Genomic DNA, 17,309 nt, shown 5'->3' on the forward strand with positions numbered 1-17,309 from the left:
ATGGGAAATGTGGTCCCCGACGGATGGCCTACACCCGGGAGGAGTCCAGGAACTCTAGGTGGACAGTTACTTCCGCACACGCGTAGTAGGACGGTAGCCGGTATTCAATCTTCAAATCAGCGCCGCGGGAAGTGCTGGCGGGGGCTGCTCCCCTGTCTCTGGACGACTCTGTGACTGATCCCAGGCTTGGAGCCGGAGCTGCGGGCGAGGCAGTGAAAGGGTGGCAGGTATGGCTTTGCTGGACTCGGAGGACGTAAGAGAAAGGCGGGGACTGGCTTCTAGGTTTACCCTACCGAAGATAAAACTTTACAGTCTCCAAGTGCAGTGACTTCAGGTTTGGATATGTGGGTCCTGTACAACTCGAGTAGCTGAGAGAAAGCAAGAGTTGGGCTCCGACTGGCACTGGGTAGATGCCCAGGGTTCTGGTGGGACTGGGAGAGGCTCAATTTGCATTCCTGCTCTTGTACGTCAAGGTCACTGTGTAGGAGTCTGTTCATCTAACTGTACCTTTCCTGGTTCCAAGAGCATAGTTGGCCCGACTGGTGCCTGCGACAATTTTAAGCCATTTCAAGGGATCCAGTGGAAACTAAGCCATTTCAAGGGATCCAGGAAGAAAGCATTCTTGAGAAACTGCTATGGATTAGAAGGGTATTCTCAGCAATCATTTGAAGTAAATGCTATTACCATTTTGCATATGAGTTAACTGAAGCTGAAAGATGAAATTACTTGCCTGGACTCACATAGCTTAGTAAGTGGAAGAACTGAGATTCAAACTCAGATACATTTTCTCCAAATTTCATTCTTTTTTTACAGTATAGCATTCCTGCATAAAACAGAGTTGGGTTTATTCTCTTGAAATATTTGAGCAATGAATGCTGAGTAAATTTCGATTTGTAGTCATTTTGTAGAGTCTCATGGTATATCTGCAGATCTTCCAGTGCAGACTGTGTAAATGAAGATGTGAGTCCCCGGTTTGCCCATTATACCCTTTCTAGAGCTCCAGCAGTCTAAGCTCATAGGAGATGGCGAGTTTCTACAGAGAAACATTTGGAGTTTAAACTGAAGGATCCAGCTTAACAAAAAAATTTAAAAAAGTGTTCCTGGGTCCCTGAATCCAGCCTTCTCAAGAAAGCCCAACCTAATTTGCAATCTCTTATCCCAGCTTCAGTGTAGAAACCAGAGAATCACAGGAAGGAATCATTTTTAGACTTATGGATCTTCAGAGACCAAGCTTTTAAGTGAGTCTTTCAACTCATTCATTATTTCTTCAGGATAAATTTCTGGGAGGAAAAAAAAATAACTGTTTCAAGAGGGACCACTTGGTGTTAGATCAGTAGGACAGAAACATACAACATCCTTATCTAAGCTCCATATATTCCTAACAATCACAAGTAGAGATCTGTGCTTATGGAACATGGACTTTTCTGTCTTGCTAGAAATGTCATTCTCCCCCACTAGGTGGCATTTTCTGAGGCTGCAGTGTGGGTACTTATGGTCTGATAGGGCAGGGTTCTACTTTGCGTGCAGTCCTGGTATCTCAGGTCTTTCTATTCTCTTCCCCATTTCTACTTTCATAGATTTCTGTATAAGAGCTGCAGAAAATGATCAACTTCCAGGTAAGGTATCCATCTATTCATCCAGTTGTTTAAATCTCCCAAAAGTCCATATGATAAAAAGGAAATGTATGGTCAGGAAAAATGTAAACCAAATAAAAGATCAAGTCTAAAAGGAAATTTAGAAGATTGGTAAGTTGATATCCAAGTCATAGGGTTTGCAGATGGTTGGAACAAATTTGAGCTGCAAATGTGTACTCAGTCTTCCTGGAAATCATAGTAAATGGATAACCAGCCAGTTAAAAAGTACTGGCATTGTTGTGAAGATAAAGCAAAATTATTCTCCTTATAAGTAAAGTTTTTCCTGACACATTTCTTTGAAGAAAATGTTTTCTAATGAGTTTTCACATAGATAACATTAGAAATAACATTCACAGCAGCAGCCTGCGATAAATAACAGCATCAGATTTCCTATGACTTTCTTAGAGTATTCCCTAGAGTAAGAACATAGTGCCAAGCAGCACTAAATGAACTCAATTTATAAGTCCAGGTATGTAGCCTTTTTAATGCCCACCTGGATCCATAAGTAAATCTTGTACCTTTTCCAGTCTCTAGCTATCCTGAGCATTTACTCTTCTACATGAATTTTAAGGTCATCAAAATAACAAATATTGTCAAGGTTCATAAAGCAGTATGTTAGGTATTCTTTTTTTTTTTTTTTTTTTTTTTTGAGACAGAGTCTTGCTCTGTTGCCTAGGCTGGAGTACAGTGGTGTGATCTCAGCTCACTGCAACCTCTACCTCCCAGGTTCAAGCGATTCTCCTGCCTCAGCCTCCCAAGTGGCTTGGATTACAGGCATGTGCCACCACGCCCAGCCAATTTTTGTGTTTTTAGTAGAGACAGGGTTTCACCTTGTTGACCAGGCTGGTCTCGAATTCCTGACCTCAAGTGATCCGCCTGCCTCTGCCTTCCAAAGTGCTGGTAGGATTACAGTTGTGAACCACTGCACCCGGCCAGATATTCTTATTATGATTGCATTAAACTTAATAGGTTAATTTGGAGAGAATTCATGACTTTTCAATGAGTCGTATTTATTCAGGTTTTCTTATAGGTCTTTTATTATAATTTTTTTTTTTTTTTTTGAGACAGAGTTTCGCTGTGTTACCCAGGCTGGAGTACAGTGGCACAATCTTGGCTTACTGCAACCTCCATCTCCTGAGTTCAAGTGATTCTCCTGCCTCAGCTTCCTGAGTAGCTGGGGTTACACGCGCCCACAACCATGCCTGGCTAATTTTTGTATTTTTAGTAGAGATGGGGTTTCACCATGTTGGTCAGGCTGGTCTCGAACTCCTGACCTCAGGTGATCCACCCATCTCAGCCTCCCAAAGTGCTGGGATTATAGGCATGAGCCACCGCACCCGGCCCTTTGATTATAATTTTATACGTTTTATAAGTTTCTTATTGTAATTCCTGTACATTTCTTATATTTATTCTTACATATGGTTTTAGTTGCTATTGAGAATGGGGTAGGCCTTTTTTTCATTATCTCTTCTAATTGGCTATTTTGGTAAATAGAAAAATATGGACTTCTCTTGGCTGGGCATGGTGGTTCATGTCTATATTCCCAGCACTTTGGGAGGCTAAGGTGGGAGGATTGCTTGAGACCAGGAGTTCGAGACCAGCCTGGGCAATATAGCAAGACCCCCATCTCTAGAAAAAAAAATTAATTAGCGGGCATGATGGCACACACCTGTAGTTCCAGCTACTAGGGAAGCTAGGGCAGGAGGATCAGTTGAGCCTAGAAGATCAAAGCTATAGCTACCCATGGTCACAGCACTGCACTCTAGCCTGGGTGACCCTGTCTCTGAAGAAAAGAAAAGATGGATTTCTCTATGTTGAATTTATATCCAGCCAATGTACAGAACTCTTGTTAGATCTAAGAATTCTTTAGTTGATTCTTCTATTTGTTAGGTAGACAATCATACATTCCAAATGGAGTTTTCTCTCTTCCTGCCCAATATTTATACCTTCCCCCATATTTTCCTTGTCTCATTGCAGTGACAAGGACTTCTAGTCACTGCAGTTTTGAATAAACAGCCATCCTGTGGTATCCATGGGAGACTGGTTGCAGAATTCCTGCAGATCTCCAGATCTGAACATAGTGAAGTCCCACAGTACAGTTGGCCCTGTGGAACTCAAGGATAGGAAAAGTTGGCCATCCATATTCATGGGCTTTGCATGGCAAGAATACTGTATTTTTTATCTGCATTTGGTTGTAGATGCAGAACCTGCCAACCAAGGGCCAACTATATTCATTGCAAAAAAATCTGAGTATAAGTGGACCAAGGCAGTTCAAACCTGTGTTGTTCAGGGGTTAACTGTAATTGCTAGCCAGAGTCTTTTTTGTCTTAATTTTAATGGGAGTGCTCCCAGTGTTTCACCGTTTCCTCTTGTATTCTGGTAGATAGTTGTTTTTTTTTTTTATTTTGTTTTTAATCAAGTTAAGGATTTTTAACTTAGGAAGATTATTTTAATAACTAGGAACTTTTGGCCTCATACCCTTTTTTAAAATAGCTGTCAGTAATATATCTTGCCACCCTTAATATACCAGTTTAGAGAATTTTCAGTGCATTTCCCAATACTGAACTATCTATACATTCCTGGAATAAACCTTCCTAGTCCTAACTTTTTCATAAAGGGTGAGATAGTAAATATTTTAGATTTGAAGGTCATACATACAGCCTCTGTGGCAACTACTCAACTCTGTCCTTGAAGCTGAAGTAAATGAATGGGTGTGACTATGTTTCAATAACATTCTGTTTACAAAAACAGGAGGCCAGTCCATGAGTTACAGTTTCCTAATCCCTGCTGACAATGGTCTTAACTGTCTCTTTTGCTGTAGATATGTAACTACTTGTTTTTGATTTCAGTGCTTTTAACATTTATCCATTAAACATGATTTTGACATTATGGTTAAAAGGACATATTTTGGCCAGGTGCGGTGGCTCATGCCTGTAATCCCAGCACTTTGGGAGGCCGAGGCGGGCGGATCACGAGGTCAGGAGATCGAGACCATTCTGGCTAACATAGTGAAACCCCGTCTCTACTAAAAATACAAAAAAATTAGCCGGGCGTGGTGTCAGGCGCCTGTAGTCCCAGCTACTCAGGAGGCTGAGGCAGGAGAATGGCGTGAACCCGGGAGGTGGAGCTTGCAGTGAGCCGAGATCGCGCCACTGCACTCCAGGCTGGGCAACAGAGCGAGACTCCGTCTCAAAAAAATAAATAAATAAATAAAATAAAGGACATATTTTATAATGTAAAAGTATCCGTGTGTTCCTATTTTATTATGCTTACATGCATCTGGCATGTAAACCTTACAGTCTCAGTAACATCTTATGGCACTTGTGTTTACTTTGTAGAGTCTAATAGAGTGTAAGATCCCTGAGAGGAGTAATAATTGTATTTCTTTTGATATCTCCAGTATAGGGTTGGTAGAGCCTCATTAAATATTTTATGAGTGAACAAATAAGAATATATAAGTGATATTTTTAAATAGCTTTGTTGAAATATAATTATCATACCACAAAAGTGACCCAATTAAAGTATATACAGTCAGCCAGGTGCAGTGGCTTATGCCTGTAATCCCATCACTTTGGGAGGCCAAGGTGGGCGGATCACTTGAGGTCAGGAGTTAGAGACTAGCCTGGCCAACATGGTGAAACTCCATCTCTACTAAAAGTACAAAAAAAAATTAGCCAGGTGTGGTGGTGCATGCCTATAGTCCCAGCTACTCAGGAGGCTGAGGCATGAGAATCGCTTGAACCTGAGAGGCAGAGGCCACAGTGAGCCAAGATCACACTAGTGCACTCCAGCCTGGGCAACAGAGCAAGACTCCGTCTCAAAAAAAAAAACAATTGTATACAATTCAGTGGTTTTTTAGTGTATTCACAGAGTTGTACAGCCATCACCACTATCTAATTTCAGAACACTTTCATCACCCTAAATGCAACTGCATACCCTAATTAGCAGTCACTACTCATTCCTCCCTTTCCCTAGCACTAATCTACTTTCTGTTTCTATGGCTTTTCTCTTCTGAACATTTCATACAAATGGAACCATGAAATATGTAATCTTTCATGACTGGCTTCTTTCACCCAATACAATAGTTTCCTCTTTTTCTTTTTTTTGAGGTAGGGTCTCACTCTGTTGTAACTTCAACCTCCCAGCCTCAAACAGTTCTCCCACCTCAGTCTCCCAAGTAGCTAGGACTACAGGTCCATGCCACCATATCCAGCTAATTTTTCTTTATTTTTTTAGAGACTGAGTCTTGCTGTGTTGCCCAGGCTGGTCTCAAACTCCTGGGCTCAAGTGATCTGCCTATGTCAGCCTCCCAAAGTGCTGGGATTACAGGTGAGAGGCATGGCACCTGGTCTCATACATATTTTCAAGGTTCATCCATGTTGTAGATGTACCAGTGCTTGGTTCCTTTTTTATTGCCAAATAATATTCCATCATATGGATATACCACATTTTGTTTATCCATTTATCAGTTCATGGACACCAGATTATTCCACTACTATGAACATTTGTCTATGGGTTTTTGTGTGGACAAATGTCTTGAATTCTCGTGGGTATATACCTAGGAGGGGATTGCTGGGTTATATGGTTACTCTATGTTTAACACTTGGAGGAGGCTGGGTGTAGTGGCTCATGCCTGTAATCCCAGCACTTTGGGAGGCTGAGATGGGTGGATCACTTGAGGTCAGGAGTTTGAGAGCAGCCTGACCAATGTGGTAGAACCCCGTTTCTACTAAAAATACAAAAATTGGTGATGTGCGCCTTTAATCCCAGTTACTCAGGAGGCTGAGGCAGGAGAATTGCTTGAACCTGGGAGGCCCCACTGCACTCCAGCCTGGGCAACAGAGTGAGACTCCATCTCGAAAAACAACAACAACAACAACAACAAACAAACACTCAGAGGAACTGCTAAACTGTTTTCCATAGTTACTACATAGGCTGGGTATGGTAGCTCATGCCTGTAATCCCAGCACTTTGGGAGGCTGAAGCAGGAGGATCACTTGAAGCCAGGAGTACAAGAGCAGTCTGGGCAATGTAGTGAGACCCCATCTCTAAAAATATATATATATATATATATTTTTTTTTTTGAGATGGAGTCTTACTCTGTCGCCCAGGCTGGAGTGCAGTGGTGCAATCTCGGCTCACTGCAGCCTCCGCCTCTCGGGTTCACGCCATTCTCCTACTTCACTTTTCTGAGTAGCTGAGACTACAGGTGCATGCCACCACACCTGGCTAATAATTTTTTGTATTTTTAGTAGAGACAGGGTTTCACCATGTTAGCCAGGATGGTCTCAATCTCCTGACTTCATGATCCACCCGCCTCAGCCTCCCAAAGTGTTGGGATTACAGGCGTGAGCCACCACACCTGGCCCCCAAAACATATTTTTTTAATTGCCTGGGTGTGGTGGCACATGCCTGTAGTCCCAGCTACTTGAGAGGCTGAGGTAGGAGGATCGCTTGAGTCCAGGAGTTGGGTGCTACAATGACCCCTGATCACACCACTCCACTCCATTCCAGCCTGGGTGACACAGCAAGACCCTATATCAAATAAAAGAAAAGAAAAAAGAAAAAACGTAGCTGCTGCACCATTTTGTAATCCCAGTGTACAAGAGTTGAGTAATGTACAAGAGTTTTGGTTTCTCCACATCCTTGCCAACACAGGTCATTGTCTGCCTTGGATTTTAACTGTCCTCATAGAAGTGAAGTGCTGTCTCATTATGGTTTCGATTTGCATTTCACTAATGACTAATCATTAATGACATTGAGCATCTTTTTTCTTTTTATTTTTTTTTTCTTTCTTGCTTCAGTTTCAGACCCTAATGTTGAGCATCTTTTCATGGGCTTATTTACTATACACATACCAACACAGATACATACATACATGTATCTATGTCTATATATAGGTATATAGATATATGTTTATCTATATATAGGTATATAGATATATCTTTATCTATATATAGGTATATAGATATATCTTTATCTATATATAGGTATATAGATATATCTTTATCTATATATAGGTATATAGATATATCTTTATCTATATATAGGTATATAGATATATCTTTATCTATATATAGGTATATAGATATATCTTTATCTATATATAGGTATATAGATATATCTTTATCTATAGGTATATACATATGTCTTTATCTATAGGTATATACATATATCTTTATAGGTATATACATATATCTTTATCTATATATAGATATATACATATATCTTTATATATATAGATATATACATATATCTTTATATATATAGATATATACATATATCTTTATATATATACATATATCTTTATCTATAGATATATACATATATCTATATATAGATTTATACATATATCTATATATAGATTTATACATATATCTATATGTATATTTATATCTATAGATATATACATACATCTTTATATATAGATATATAGATATATCTTTATCTATATATAGATATATAGATATATCTTTATCTATATATAGATATATAGATATATCTTTATCTATATATAGATATATAATCTTTATCTATATATAGATATATAGATATATCTTTATCTATATATAGATATATAGATATATCTTTATCTATATATAGATATATAATCTTTATCTATATATAGATATATACATACATCTTTATATATAGATATATACATACATCTTTATATATAGATATATAGATATATCTTTGGAGAGATGTCTCTTTAAATCCTTTGCCCATTTTTAAATTGTGTTGTCTTTTTATTGTTGATTTTTTCTCCCCTCCCCCTACTGTTGAATTTTAAGAGTTACTTATATATTCTAGATACAAGCCTCTTATCAGATACATGATTTGCAAATATTTTCTCCCATTCTGTGAATTTTCTTTTCACATTCTTGGCAGTGTCCTATGGAGCACAGAAGTTTTAATTTTGATGAATTCCTATTTATTTATTTTGTCACTTCCACTTTTTCTGTCATATTTCACAAATCACTGCCTAATCCAAGGTCCCAAAAAACTTTTTTTCTGTTTTCTTCTAACTGTTTGGTAGCTTTGTTTCTTACTTTTAGCTCTCTGGTTCGTTTTAGTTCATTTTCTTGTATGATGTGAAATGGGTGGGGAGTCCAGTGTTATACTTTTGCATGTGGATGTCTAGTGGTCTCAGTACCATTTGTTGAGAAGACTTTTTTTTCCCCTGTTGAACTGTTCTGGCACCAGTTGGATATGTTTAATAAGATTTTTGTTACTATCACAAAGCGTATTTCTGAATCAAGCATGTAATCATTATATCTGATTTTCTACAAACTCTACAGTGAACATGATATGGTATTAAGGAGCTGCCTTGATTCTCTTGCAAGTTCGCTAGTGATGCGCACTTTAGTTTGAAGATAAATGTGCTGTTACAGGAATCAGTGACATTCCAGGATGTGGCTGTGGATTTCACTGCAGAGGAGTGGCAGCTGCTTGATTGTGCTGAGAGAACCCTGTATTGGGATGTGATGTTGGAGAACTACAGAAACCTCATCTCAGTGGGTAAGGACAATGAGTGGTAACTTTTCAGCGTAACTCAGTATATACTAATAGTGCTCATCTTTTAAGACTTGGGAACGCTTGCCAATTGTGATGGCTCATGCTTATAATCCCAGCACTTTGGGAGGCAGGAGAATTGCTTGAGCCCAGGATTTCAAGACCAGCCTGAGCAACATCGTGAGACTGTCTCAACAGAATTTAGCTAGGTGTGGTGGCACGTGCCTGTCGTCCCAGCTACTTGGGAGGCTGAGGTGGAAGGATTGCTTGAGCCTAGGCGTACCACTGCATTCCAGCCTGGGTGACAGAGGGAGACCCTATCTCAAAAAAAAAGACTTATGAAAACTGTGAGCATTCTGAAGCATTAATCAGCTGGGCCCTAAATTTTAGTTGTCAAAGATTCCGAGTCCCCTTTGAGCTTCACATAGTCTGCTTATTCTTCTACTTCCCACATGGGGGAGAAGGGTCTGTTCTGGTTTTTTTTTTTTTTTTTTTTTGGTGGAGGGAGGAGGGGTACGGAGTCTCACTCTGTCACCCAGGCTGAAGTGCAGTGGTGCAATCTTGGCTCCACCTCCCAGGTTCACGTCATTCTCCTGCCTCAGCCTCCTGAGTAGCTGAGACTACAGGTGCCTGCCACCACACCCAGCTAATTTTTTGTATTTTTAGCAGAGACAAGGTTTCACCGTGTTAGCCAGGATGGTCTCGATCTCCTGACCTCATGATCCACCCGCCTTAGCCTCCCAAAGTGCTGGGATTACAGGCATGAGCCACCACACCCAGCCTGGGTCTGTTCTGTTTTAAAGCCTGCTTGTTATCCTTTAAAAACCCTGAGACTCAACGAGGCAACCCGAGTTGTGAGCTGGTTGTTTGCCTAGCACTTTGGCCCCACTTCTATGTTGTTTTCCCACCAACAGGATGTCCAATTACCAAAACAAAAGTGATCCTCAAGGTAGAGCAAGGACAAGAGCCATGGATGGTGGAGGGAGTGAATCCAGACCAGAGCTCTCCAGGTGAGTGAGAGAAATTCAGATGGGGGTGTGTGGAGTTGAGATCCCCATTGGTTAGTGAGGGACAGGAAGCTCTGAAATACTCTTAGAAGCACCTCTTAAAAGCCACACACCTTTAACGTAACATCATCAGCCAGCTCCCCAAAAGCTGCCTTCACCCTCATTCTCCCCACACGTGCCCTCTTTGCTCAGCTGTTGTATGGAGGGTTGTCCCTCTCCTGTCTCCTCTGGCTTCTCACACTGCCTGTTTCATCTAGGTCCTTGCTTTGTTTCTGTTCTCTTAATTCCTAAAACCCTCATTCTTCTTCCCTTCTCAACATCGATCTTTTTCTATATACGTAGTCCTTATAATGAAGTTAAATTATCTGAATTTGAGGTGTTACTCTACCAACCACTGTCTAACCTTAAGCAGATTATTTTGTAGCACAATTTTCTTTATTTATAAAATAGGAACATTAATCCTTATCTCAGGTTTCCTGTAAAGATTATATGAGGTAATACATGCAGAACACTTCAGATAGTTGGCAGATAGTAAATGTTCAGTATATGCTAATTATGTTTTTCAAAACTTTCAGGGACATCATGCTCTATTTTATTTTTCTTTTGTTTTTTCTTTAACTTATTCCTTTTCTTGCATCATAAATCCCATCTTGCATCTTTAGTCTCCCTGATAATTTGGGATATCTGTCTTGTAGCACAACTTTCTGTTTCACTTGGTAATATTGATAACTTTTTGAAATTCCCCTCTAGCTTTTTGTTGCCTTACTAATCTGTTCTCACCCTTTCTTACTGCTTATTCACCTTTCGCTCAGGCCTTCTCTTCCATCTTCTTAACTTCTCTCTACAATAACTCCCTCAGAAGCCTCATCACTCTGAAGACTAAAGTTACTTGTTTTATGCCAACTCCAGCATCTTTGCCTCACCAACTTTTCATTCCCATAATTTTACCCGACCTGGCCTTCATGGTAACTACTTTTTTTATTTCTTCAATTGTCACCCTTAGCTTTATATCACAATAAATAATAATGGATGGCCCCTGCTTTGCAGTCTCAAAATCACTGCATTAAGCAATTTGACTTTTTTCCTGTCAATAGTTTCTCCTTAAATATGATACTAACTTATGGCCTATGATTTCAGTGATTAGTTTATTCAAGACTGATTCAAAATTAAATTTTCGCTTTCTGCAGAGTTCACAAAAGAGTTCTTTCAAATGATTGACATATCTTTTAAATGATTGACACCAATTAAATATATTTCAGATTCTCTGGAACCCCAACTTCTGTTGACATCAACCAAATGACTTTTTTTTTTAGAGATAGGGGTGCAGTGATGCCATCATAGCTCACTGCAGCCTTGAACTCCTGGCCTCAAGCAATTCTCCTGCCTCAGCTTCCCAAGCAGCTGGGACCACAGGCACATGCCACAGTCCTCGGCTGAATTTTAATTACTGATACTGTATCTAGACTGTTTATGTTACTGTTTTACAAATTACATTCTATTTTCTAGTTTATATTAGATGTTTCTACAAGATTTATCCATGGAAATTGGGCTTTTTAATGTCCACTATGTATAGTTTTCTTTTCTTTTTTTTTTTTTTTTTTTTTTGAGACGGAGTCTTGCTCTGTCACCCAGGCTGGAGTGCAGTGGTGAGATCTCGGCTCACTGCAAGCTCCGCCTCCCAGGTTCACACCATTCTCCTGCCTCAGCCTCCCGAGTAGCTGGAACTACAGGTGTCCATCATCACACCCAGCTAATTTTTGGTATTTTTAGTAGAGATGGGGTTTCACCGGTTAGCCAGGATGGTCTCAATGTCCTGACCTCGTGATCCTTCCGCCTCGGCCTCCCAAAGTGCTGGGATTACAGGCATGAGCCACCGCGCCCAGCCTATATACAGTTTTCTTCTCTGCATCAATCCTTCTGATTCTGGTCTGCTCCTAAAAGCAGCATTTTCTTAAGTCTGAGTTCAGCTTTTCCTCTTTCATTGTAACTCCAGTCTAAATTAATCTTTACCTTCTTTGAACTCCCAAGCCAATTATATTATGACTCCGTCATGAAAAATTTACATATACTGTCTTGGATATATTTTTTTAATGCGTGTGGCTTTTAAGGCATGTTTTCTTTTTTCTTTTTATGATAGTGCCGAAGAGTGATCTGTTTTATGCTGAGCACATCATGGTATCCAATGAACATTTTATTAATTTATTGTTATAGAGCCAGACATTGTGGGGGATGTTTCTTATTTTTCTTTCTTTTTCCCTTTTTTTCAGTATCCCTGTCATAGCAATGTGGGAGATGTTTCTTATTCTTCCATTCAACAAGGCTTTTAAAAATGTTTCCTGAAAAGGTTCAAAGGAAGCAAAAATCTCATTACCATTTTCTAACTTATGAAAGGTAGTTGGAACAGCAAAACATGTTCGTATTAAAATATTTTGCCTGGTGGTTTAGTGGTTAGGAAAACAATATATAAATAAAAAATAAAGGTTTTTTTTTTGTTGTTGTTTTTCTTTTTTTGAGACAGAGTCTTGCTCTGTCGCCAGGCTGGAGTGCAGTGGTGCAATCTCAGCTTGGGTTCAAGTGATTCTCCTACCTCAGCCTCCCGAAGAGCTGGAACTACAGGCGCCCGCCACCATGCCTGGCTAATTTTTGTATTTTTGGTAGAGACACAGTTTCACCATGTTGGCCAGGATGGTCTTGATCTCTTGACCTTGTGAGCCACCCGCCTCAGCCTCCCAAAGTGCTAGGATTACAGGTGTGAGCCGCTGCACCTGGCCCAAAAATAAACTATTTTAAAATTCAACAAGCGAGTATGAAACATTCCTTCAATGCACATTAACATTGCAGTTTTGTTCTAATTAACTGTCAAAATGAATGGTACAGACAGCAGCAGTGACTATCTTAGAAATTCATAGAAAATGGAGCTTAAAGTATGCAAACTTTGGAGAAGTCTTTTTTTTTTTTTTTGAGGTCATGGAACAGTGGTTCTTCCCTAAAGAATATCTAAGTTGTAGATAGGATGAGAGGAGATAAGGGAGGGCAAATTAAGGTGGAGAACGAACATGAGCAAAAGATTGAATTTAGGAATCTAGAATCCGTGGAGTAGAAGGTATTTGTTGAGGACTAGTGAAATGCATGCTTCCCATGAGTGAATTCATATCTTGCATAATTTTGCTTGCCAGGCTGATTATGTTGAATTTTTCAGTGGATTATTGTTGGTAGAGGTAATGCAAGATGCTGCTTCCCATCGGTTGAAATAGAGCGGAAAGAAGAAAGGAACCAAATCCCCAGAGTCAGAACCACTCTATAAAGAAATGTGTACCAATGGCTGTAGGCCACTACTCAGTCTAGCTCCGCAGAGAATAAGGCATAGAGAAGGAGGCTCGGAGTATTGTACTAACACTCCACATGGAGGGAAACTTAAGCGTGGGGAATTATGACTCCCTCTCCCCAATTTTTTTTAATGGGAACAGATTTGGGATTTATAGTGTTTTGAGGATAGTGAAAAAATGTGAATTCAGGAGCAAAGCAGCTTGCTGAAGACTGGTTTGTTAGATTGAAAGAGGATGTAAAAAGAGTATTTGCCAAATAGAAGTATGACAGGTATTTGTCATATATAGAAACTCAGCCAGGATTAAAAAAAATAGCAAATAGACAGAATCTGTTTGCTATTATTATCCCAAGCTAAGGATGACTTTCTCTTGGATGACTTGCTGGACATTTGTGTTCCTGGGCTTACAAGTACAGGTACAAATGAATTCTAGCTCTCAGTAGAGTTGGAGCCATGACTACAGACATGCTTCAGCTGTGGTTTGCTTGGGGTTAGAGGACTGGAGATTTGAGAATGTTTCTAAAGGAAACTGATATTGTGCAGAATGATTAAGAGGAAAAAGACATAAGTGAGAGAAATAGGGAATTATCTTACCAACGTGATCTAGAAATTAATTATATAGTGATTTATATAACTCTGCCTGTTACCTCCTCCAAACCTAGTCTGATCTCTGATATTTTCCCTTAACCCCTTTGCCTTTGTTTCCTTTTCTTTTTTTTTGGAGATGGAGTCTCGCTCCGTCGCCAGGCTGGAGTGCAATGGCGCGATCTCGGCTCACCGCAACCTCCGCCTCCCAGGTTCAAGCAATTCTCCTGCCACAGCCTCCTGAGTAGCTGGGACTACAGGCGTGTGCCACCACACCCAGCTAATTTTTGCATTTTTAGTAGTGACCAGGTTTCACCATGTTGGCCAGGATGGTCTTGATCTCTTGACCTCATGATCCATCCACCTCGGCCTGCCAAAGTGCTGGGATTACAGGCGTGAGACACCATGCCTGGCCTAGCTCCTGTGTGTTTGGTTGTCTTATCCATTAATCAGATCTCCACAATGGGTCCTCTTCATTTTATGAGCTAACCCTGCACCCTCACTGAGCAGCCTTTTGACTTCCTTTGTACTCTCACTCTACCTTGTGCCTATTTTACTGTCTTTCCACAGGTCACAAGTTAAGGCATCTGCTTCCATTCCCTCTTCAGCAGTTTTATTCTTAAAGCTCAGGAGGAGTGAGGCAAATATAAGATTTCTTTCAGAATGAGATACTATATTTGAAACTATAGATGTTTTTCTCTATAACATGTTGATGGGAAAAAGTAACCAGGAATGTTTTCTTGTATTCCTTTTTAGAAAATGACTGCCCACTTGTTGATGAACCAGGGAAGCATCGGGGAAGCAAAGACAATTTTTTGAAGTCAGTTTTGCTCACGTTCAATAAAATTCTGACTATGGAGAGAATCCACCATTATAATATGAGCACAAGTCTTAATCCAATGAGAAAAAAATCATATAAATCGTATGACAAGCGTTTGCCACCTAATTTAGACTTACTTAAATATAATAGAAGTTATACTGGAGAAAACGCTTATGAATGCAGTGAATGTGGGAAAGCCTTCAAAAAGAAGTTTCATTTCATTAGACATGAAAAAAATCATACAAGGAAAAAACCTTTTGAATGCAATGACTGTGGAAAAGCCTATAGCAGGAAGGCACACCTTGTAACTCATCAGAAAATTCATAATGGAGAGAGACCCTTTGTGTGCAATGATTGCGGGAAGGCGTTTATGCATAAAGCCCAACTCGTGGTCCACCAGAGACTTCACACTGGAGAGAAGCCTTATGAATGCAGTCAATGTGGGAAAACATTCACTTGGAACTCCTCATTTAATCAACACGTGAAATCTCATACACTTGAGAAGTCATTTGAATGTAAGGAATGTGGGAAAACCTTCAGGTATAGCTCATCCCTTTATAAACATTCCAGATTTCATACAGGAGAGAAACCCTACCAATGTATCATATGTGGCAAAGCTTTTGGCAACACATCCGTGCTTGTTACACACCAAAGAATTCATACAGGAGAGAAACCTTACGGATGTATTGAATGTGGCAAAGCTTTCATCAAGAAGTCTCATCTCCTCAGACATCAGATAACTCATACAGGAGAGAAGCCCTATGAATGTAACAGATGTGGGAAAGCATTTTCCCAGAAGTCAAATCTTATTGTACATCAGAAAATTCATACGTAATATTCACTTTATGAATATGAGAAGGCCTTATTAAATATTTGCTAAATCTTATTAAATACTAAAGAATTCATGGTGAGAAGTCTACAATTTAAATGAATTTGGAAGAGTAGATTCCCATAAAAAACAATCAATGCCAATCATGTTCTGGAAGTGATAATAAACTTTTTACAGAAAATATGACAGAAAACAACTATAAATAATAGAGCATAAAGCTTGGAAAGTAAGCATAACTTAAATAATCAAAGAACCAGTGAAAACTACATTTGCCATTCCTGACTTTTAATTTTTATAATAATTATGCAAGTGTGAGTTTAAAATATATGCTTATACATTATATTAAATTATGCCTATTAAGAGTTTCTGCAGTAAATAACATTTTTCCTTCCAGTCTTAACATGCATAATTAATCAAGTGAGAAAATGTGTTTTAATATGTTGTATGAATTTCAGTGATATTTTCATTCATTTGCTGGCACTTTTAATGGGCATGACAGTGTTTCTGAATCTGAGTCTCCTTTAATTATACAACTGAAGACTTCTTATTAAAATTCATATAAAGATGTTTTCCTATGTATGTAAATACCAGAACAAAAAATTTAACAAGACACTAATTGAGGAGAGAAAGGCACTTGTATTCTGTATTACAATAAGTATTCATTTGAGGAAAAGAATTATTTAAATATGTAAATAAATAATTTGCACTTCAAATATTTCTGTTCTTTTGCTTTTTCATTGATATATCTACATAAGCTGTAAGGATAGCTTAAGTGGTTTTGTGGTTTTTTTTGTTTTTTTCTTTTTTCTGAGACAGAGTCTCACTCTTTCCCTCAGGCTGGAGTGCAGTGGCGTGATCTCGGCTCACTGCAGCCTCTGCTTCGTGGGTTCAAGCGATTCTCCTGCTTCAGCCTCCTGAGCGGCTGAGACTACGGGCGCATGCCACCACACCTGGCTAATTTTTGTATTTTTAGTAGAGATGGGGTTTTGCCATGTTGGCCAGGATGGTCTCGAACTCCTGACCTCGTGATCTGCCCACCTCGGCCTCCCAAAATGCTGGGATTACAGGCGTGAGCCACTGCGTCCAGCCAGCTTAAGTGGCATTTAACTGGGGTATCATCTGTATTTTATTTTAATTAAGTAGGGTTTATGATACTTTGCAACTTTTGGGGAGAGAGTTTTGGGGATTTTGTTGTGTTGTTTGTTTGAGGTGGAGTCTCACTCTGTCACCCAGGCTGGAGTGCAGTGGTGCGATCTCGGCTCACTGCAAGCTCTGCTTCCCGAGTTCACGCCATTCTCCTGCCTCAGCCTCCTGAGTAGCTGGTACTACAGGCACTCGCCACCATGCCTGGCTAATTTTGTTTTTGTATTTTTCTTTCTCTTTTTTTTAGACGGAGTCTTGCTCTGTCGCCCAGGCTGGAGTGCAGTGGTGCAATCTGGGCTCACTGCAAGCTCTGCAGCCTGGGTTCACACCACTCTCCTGCCTCAGCCTCCCGAGTAGCTGGGACTATAGGTGCCTGCCACCATGCCCGGCTAATTTTTTTTTTTTTTTTTTTTTTTTTTGTATTTTTAGTAGAGACGGGGTTTCACCATGT

The 17,309-nt window shown here is 39.7% G+C and overlaps 1 protein-coding gene across 2 annotated transcripts; it reads left to right on the top strand.

The window, feature by feature from the left end:
• ZNF684 (zinc finger protein 684) lies at positions 1–16,430 on the top strand. 2 transcript variants are annotated; one of them, XM_003273330.3, is made up of 5 exons: positions 1–227; positions 1,578–1,616; positions 9,029–9,155; positions 10,064–10,159; positions 14,823–16,430. In XM_003273330.3, the coding sequence occupies exons 2-5, from the start codon at positions 1,602–1,604 to the stop codon at positions 15,719–15,721; spliced, it is 1,137 nt and encodes a 378-aa protein (XP_003273378.2). In that variant the 5' UTR covers positions 1–227; positions 1,578–1,601; the 3' UTR covers positions 15,722–16,430. The 2 variants fall into 2 exon arrangements, with proteins under 2 accessions (XP_003273378.2, XP_030679423.1); XM_030823563.1 differs by lacking the exon at positions 10,064–10,159 and having other exon boundaries at positions 66–227.
• The last annotated feature ends 879 nt before the right edge of the window (positions 16,431–17,309 follow it).

The sequence above is a fragment of the Nomascus leucogenys genome, chromosome 12 (assembly GCF_006542625.1).
Source record: "Nomascus leucogenys isolate Asia chromosome 12, Asia_NLE_v1, whole genome shotgun sequence".
NCBI classification, from domain to species: domain Eukaryota; kingdom Metazoa; phylum Chordata; class Mammalia; order Primates; family Hylobatidae; genus Nomascus; species Nomascus leucogenys.

Excerpts from the sequence above, each read along its gene's own strand:
- ZNF684 (XM_003273330.3), top strand. Across the intron at positions 9,156-10,063 it reads CAGAAACCTCATCTCAGTGG|GATGTCCAATTACCAAAACA; the intron begins GTAAGGACAATG and ends TCCCACCAACAG. Across the intron at positions 10,160-14,822 it reads TCCAGACCAGAGCTCTCCAG|AAAATGACTGCCCACTTGTT; the intron begins GTGAGTGAGAGA and ends ATTCCTTTTTAG.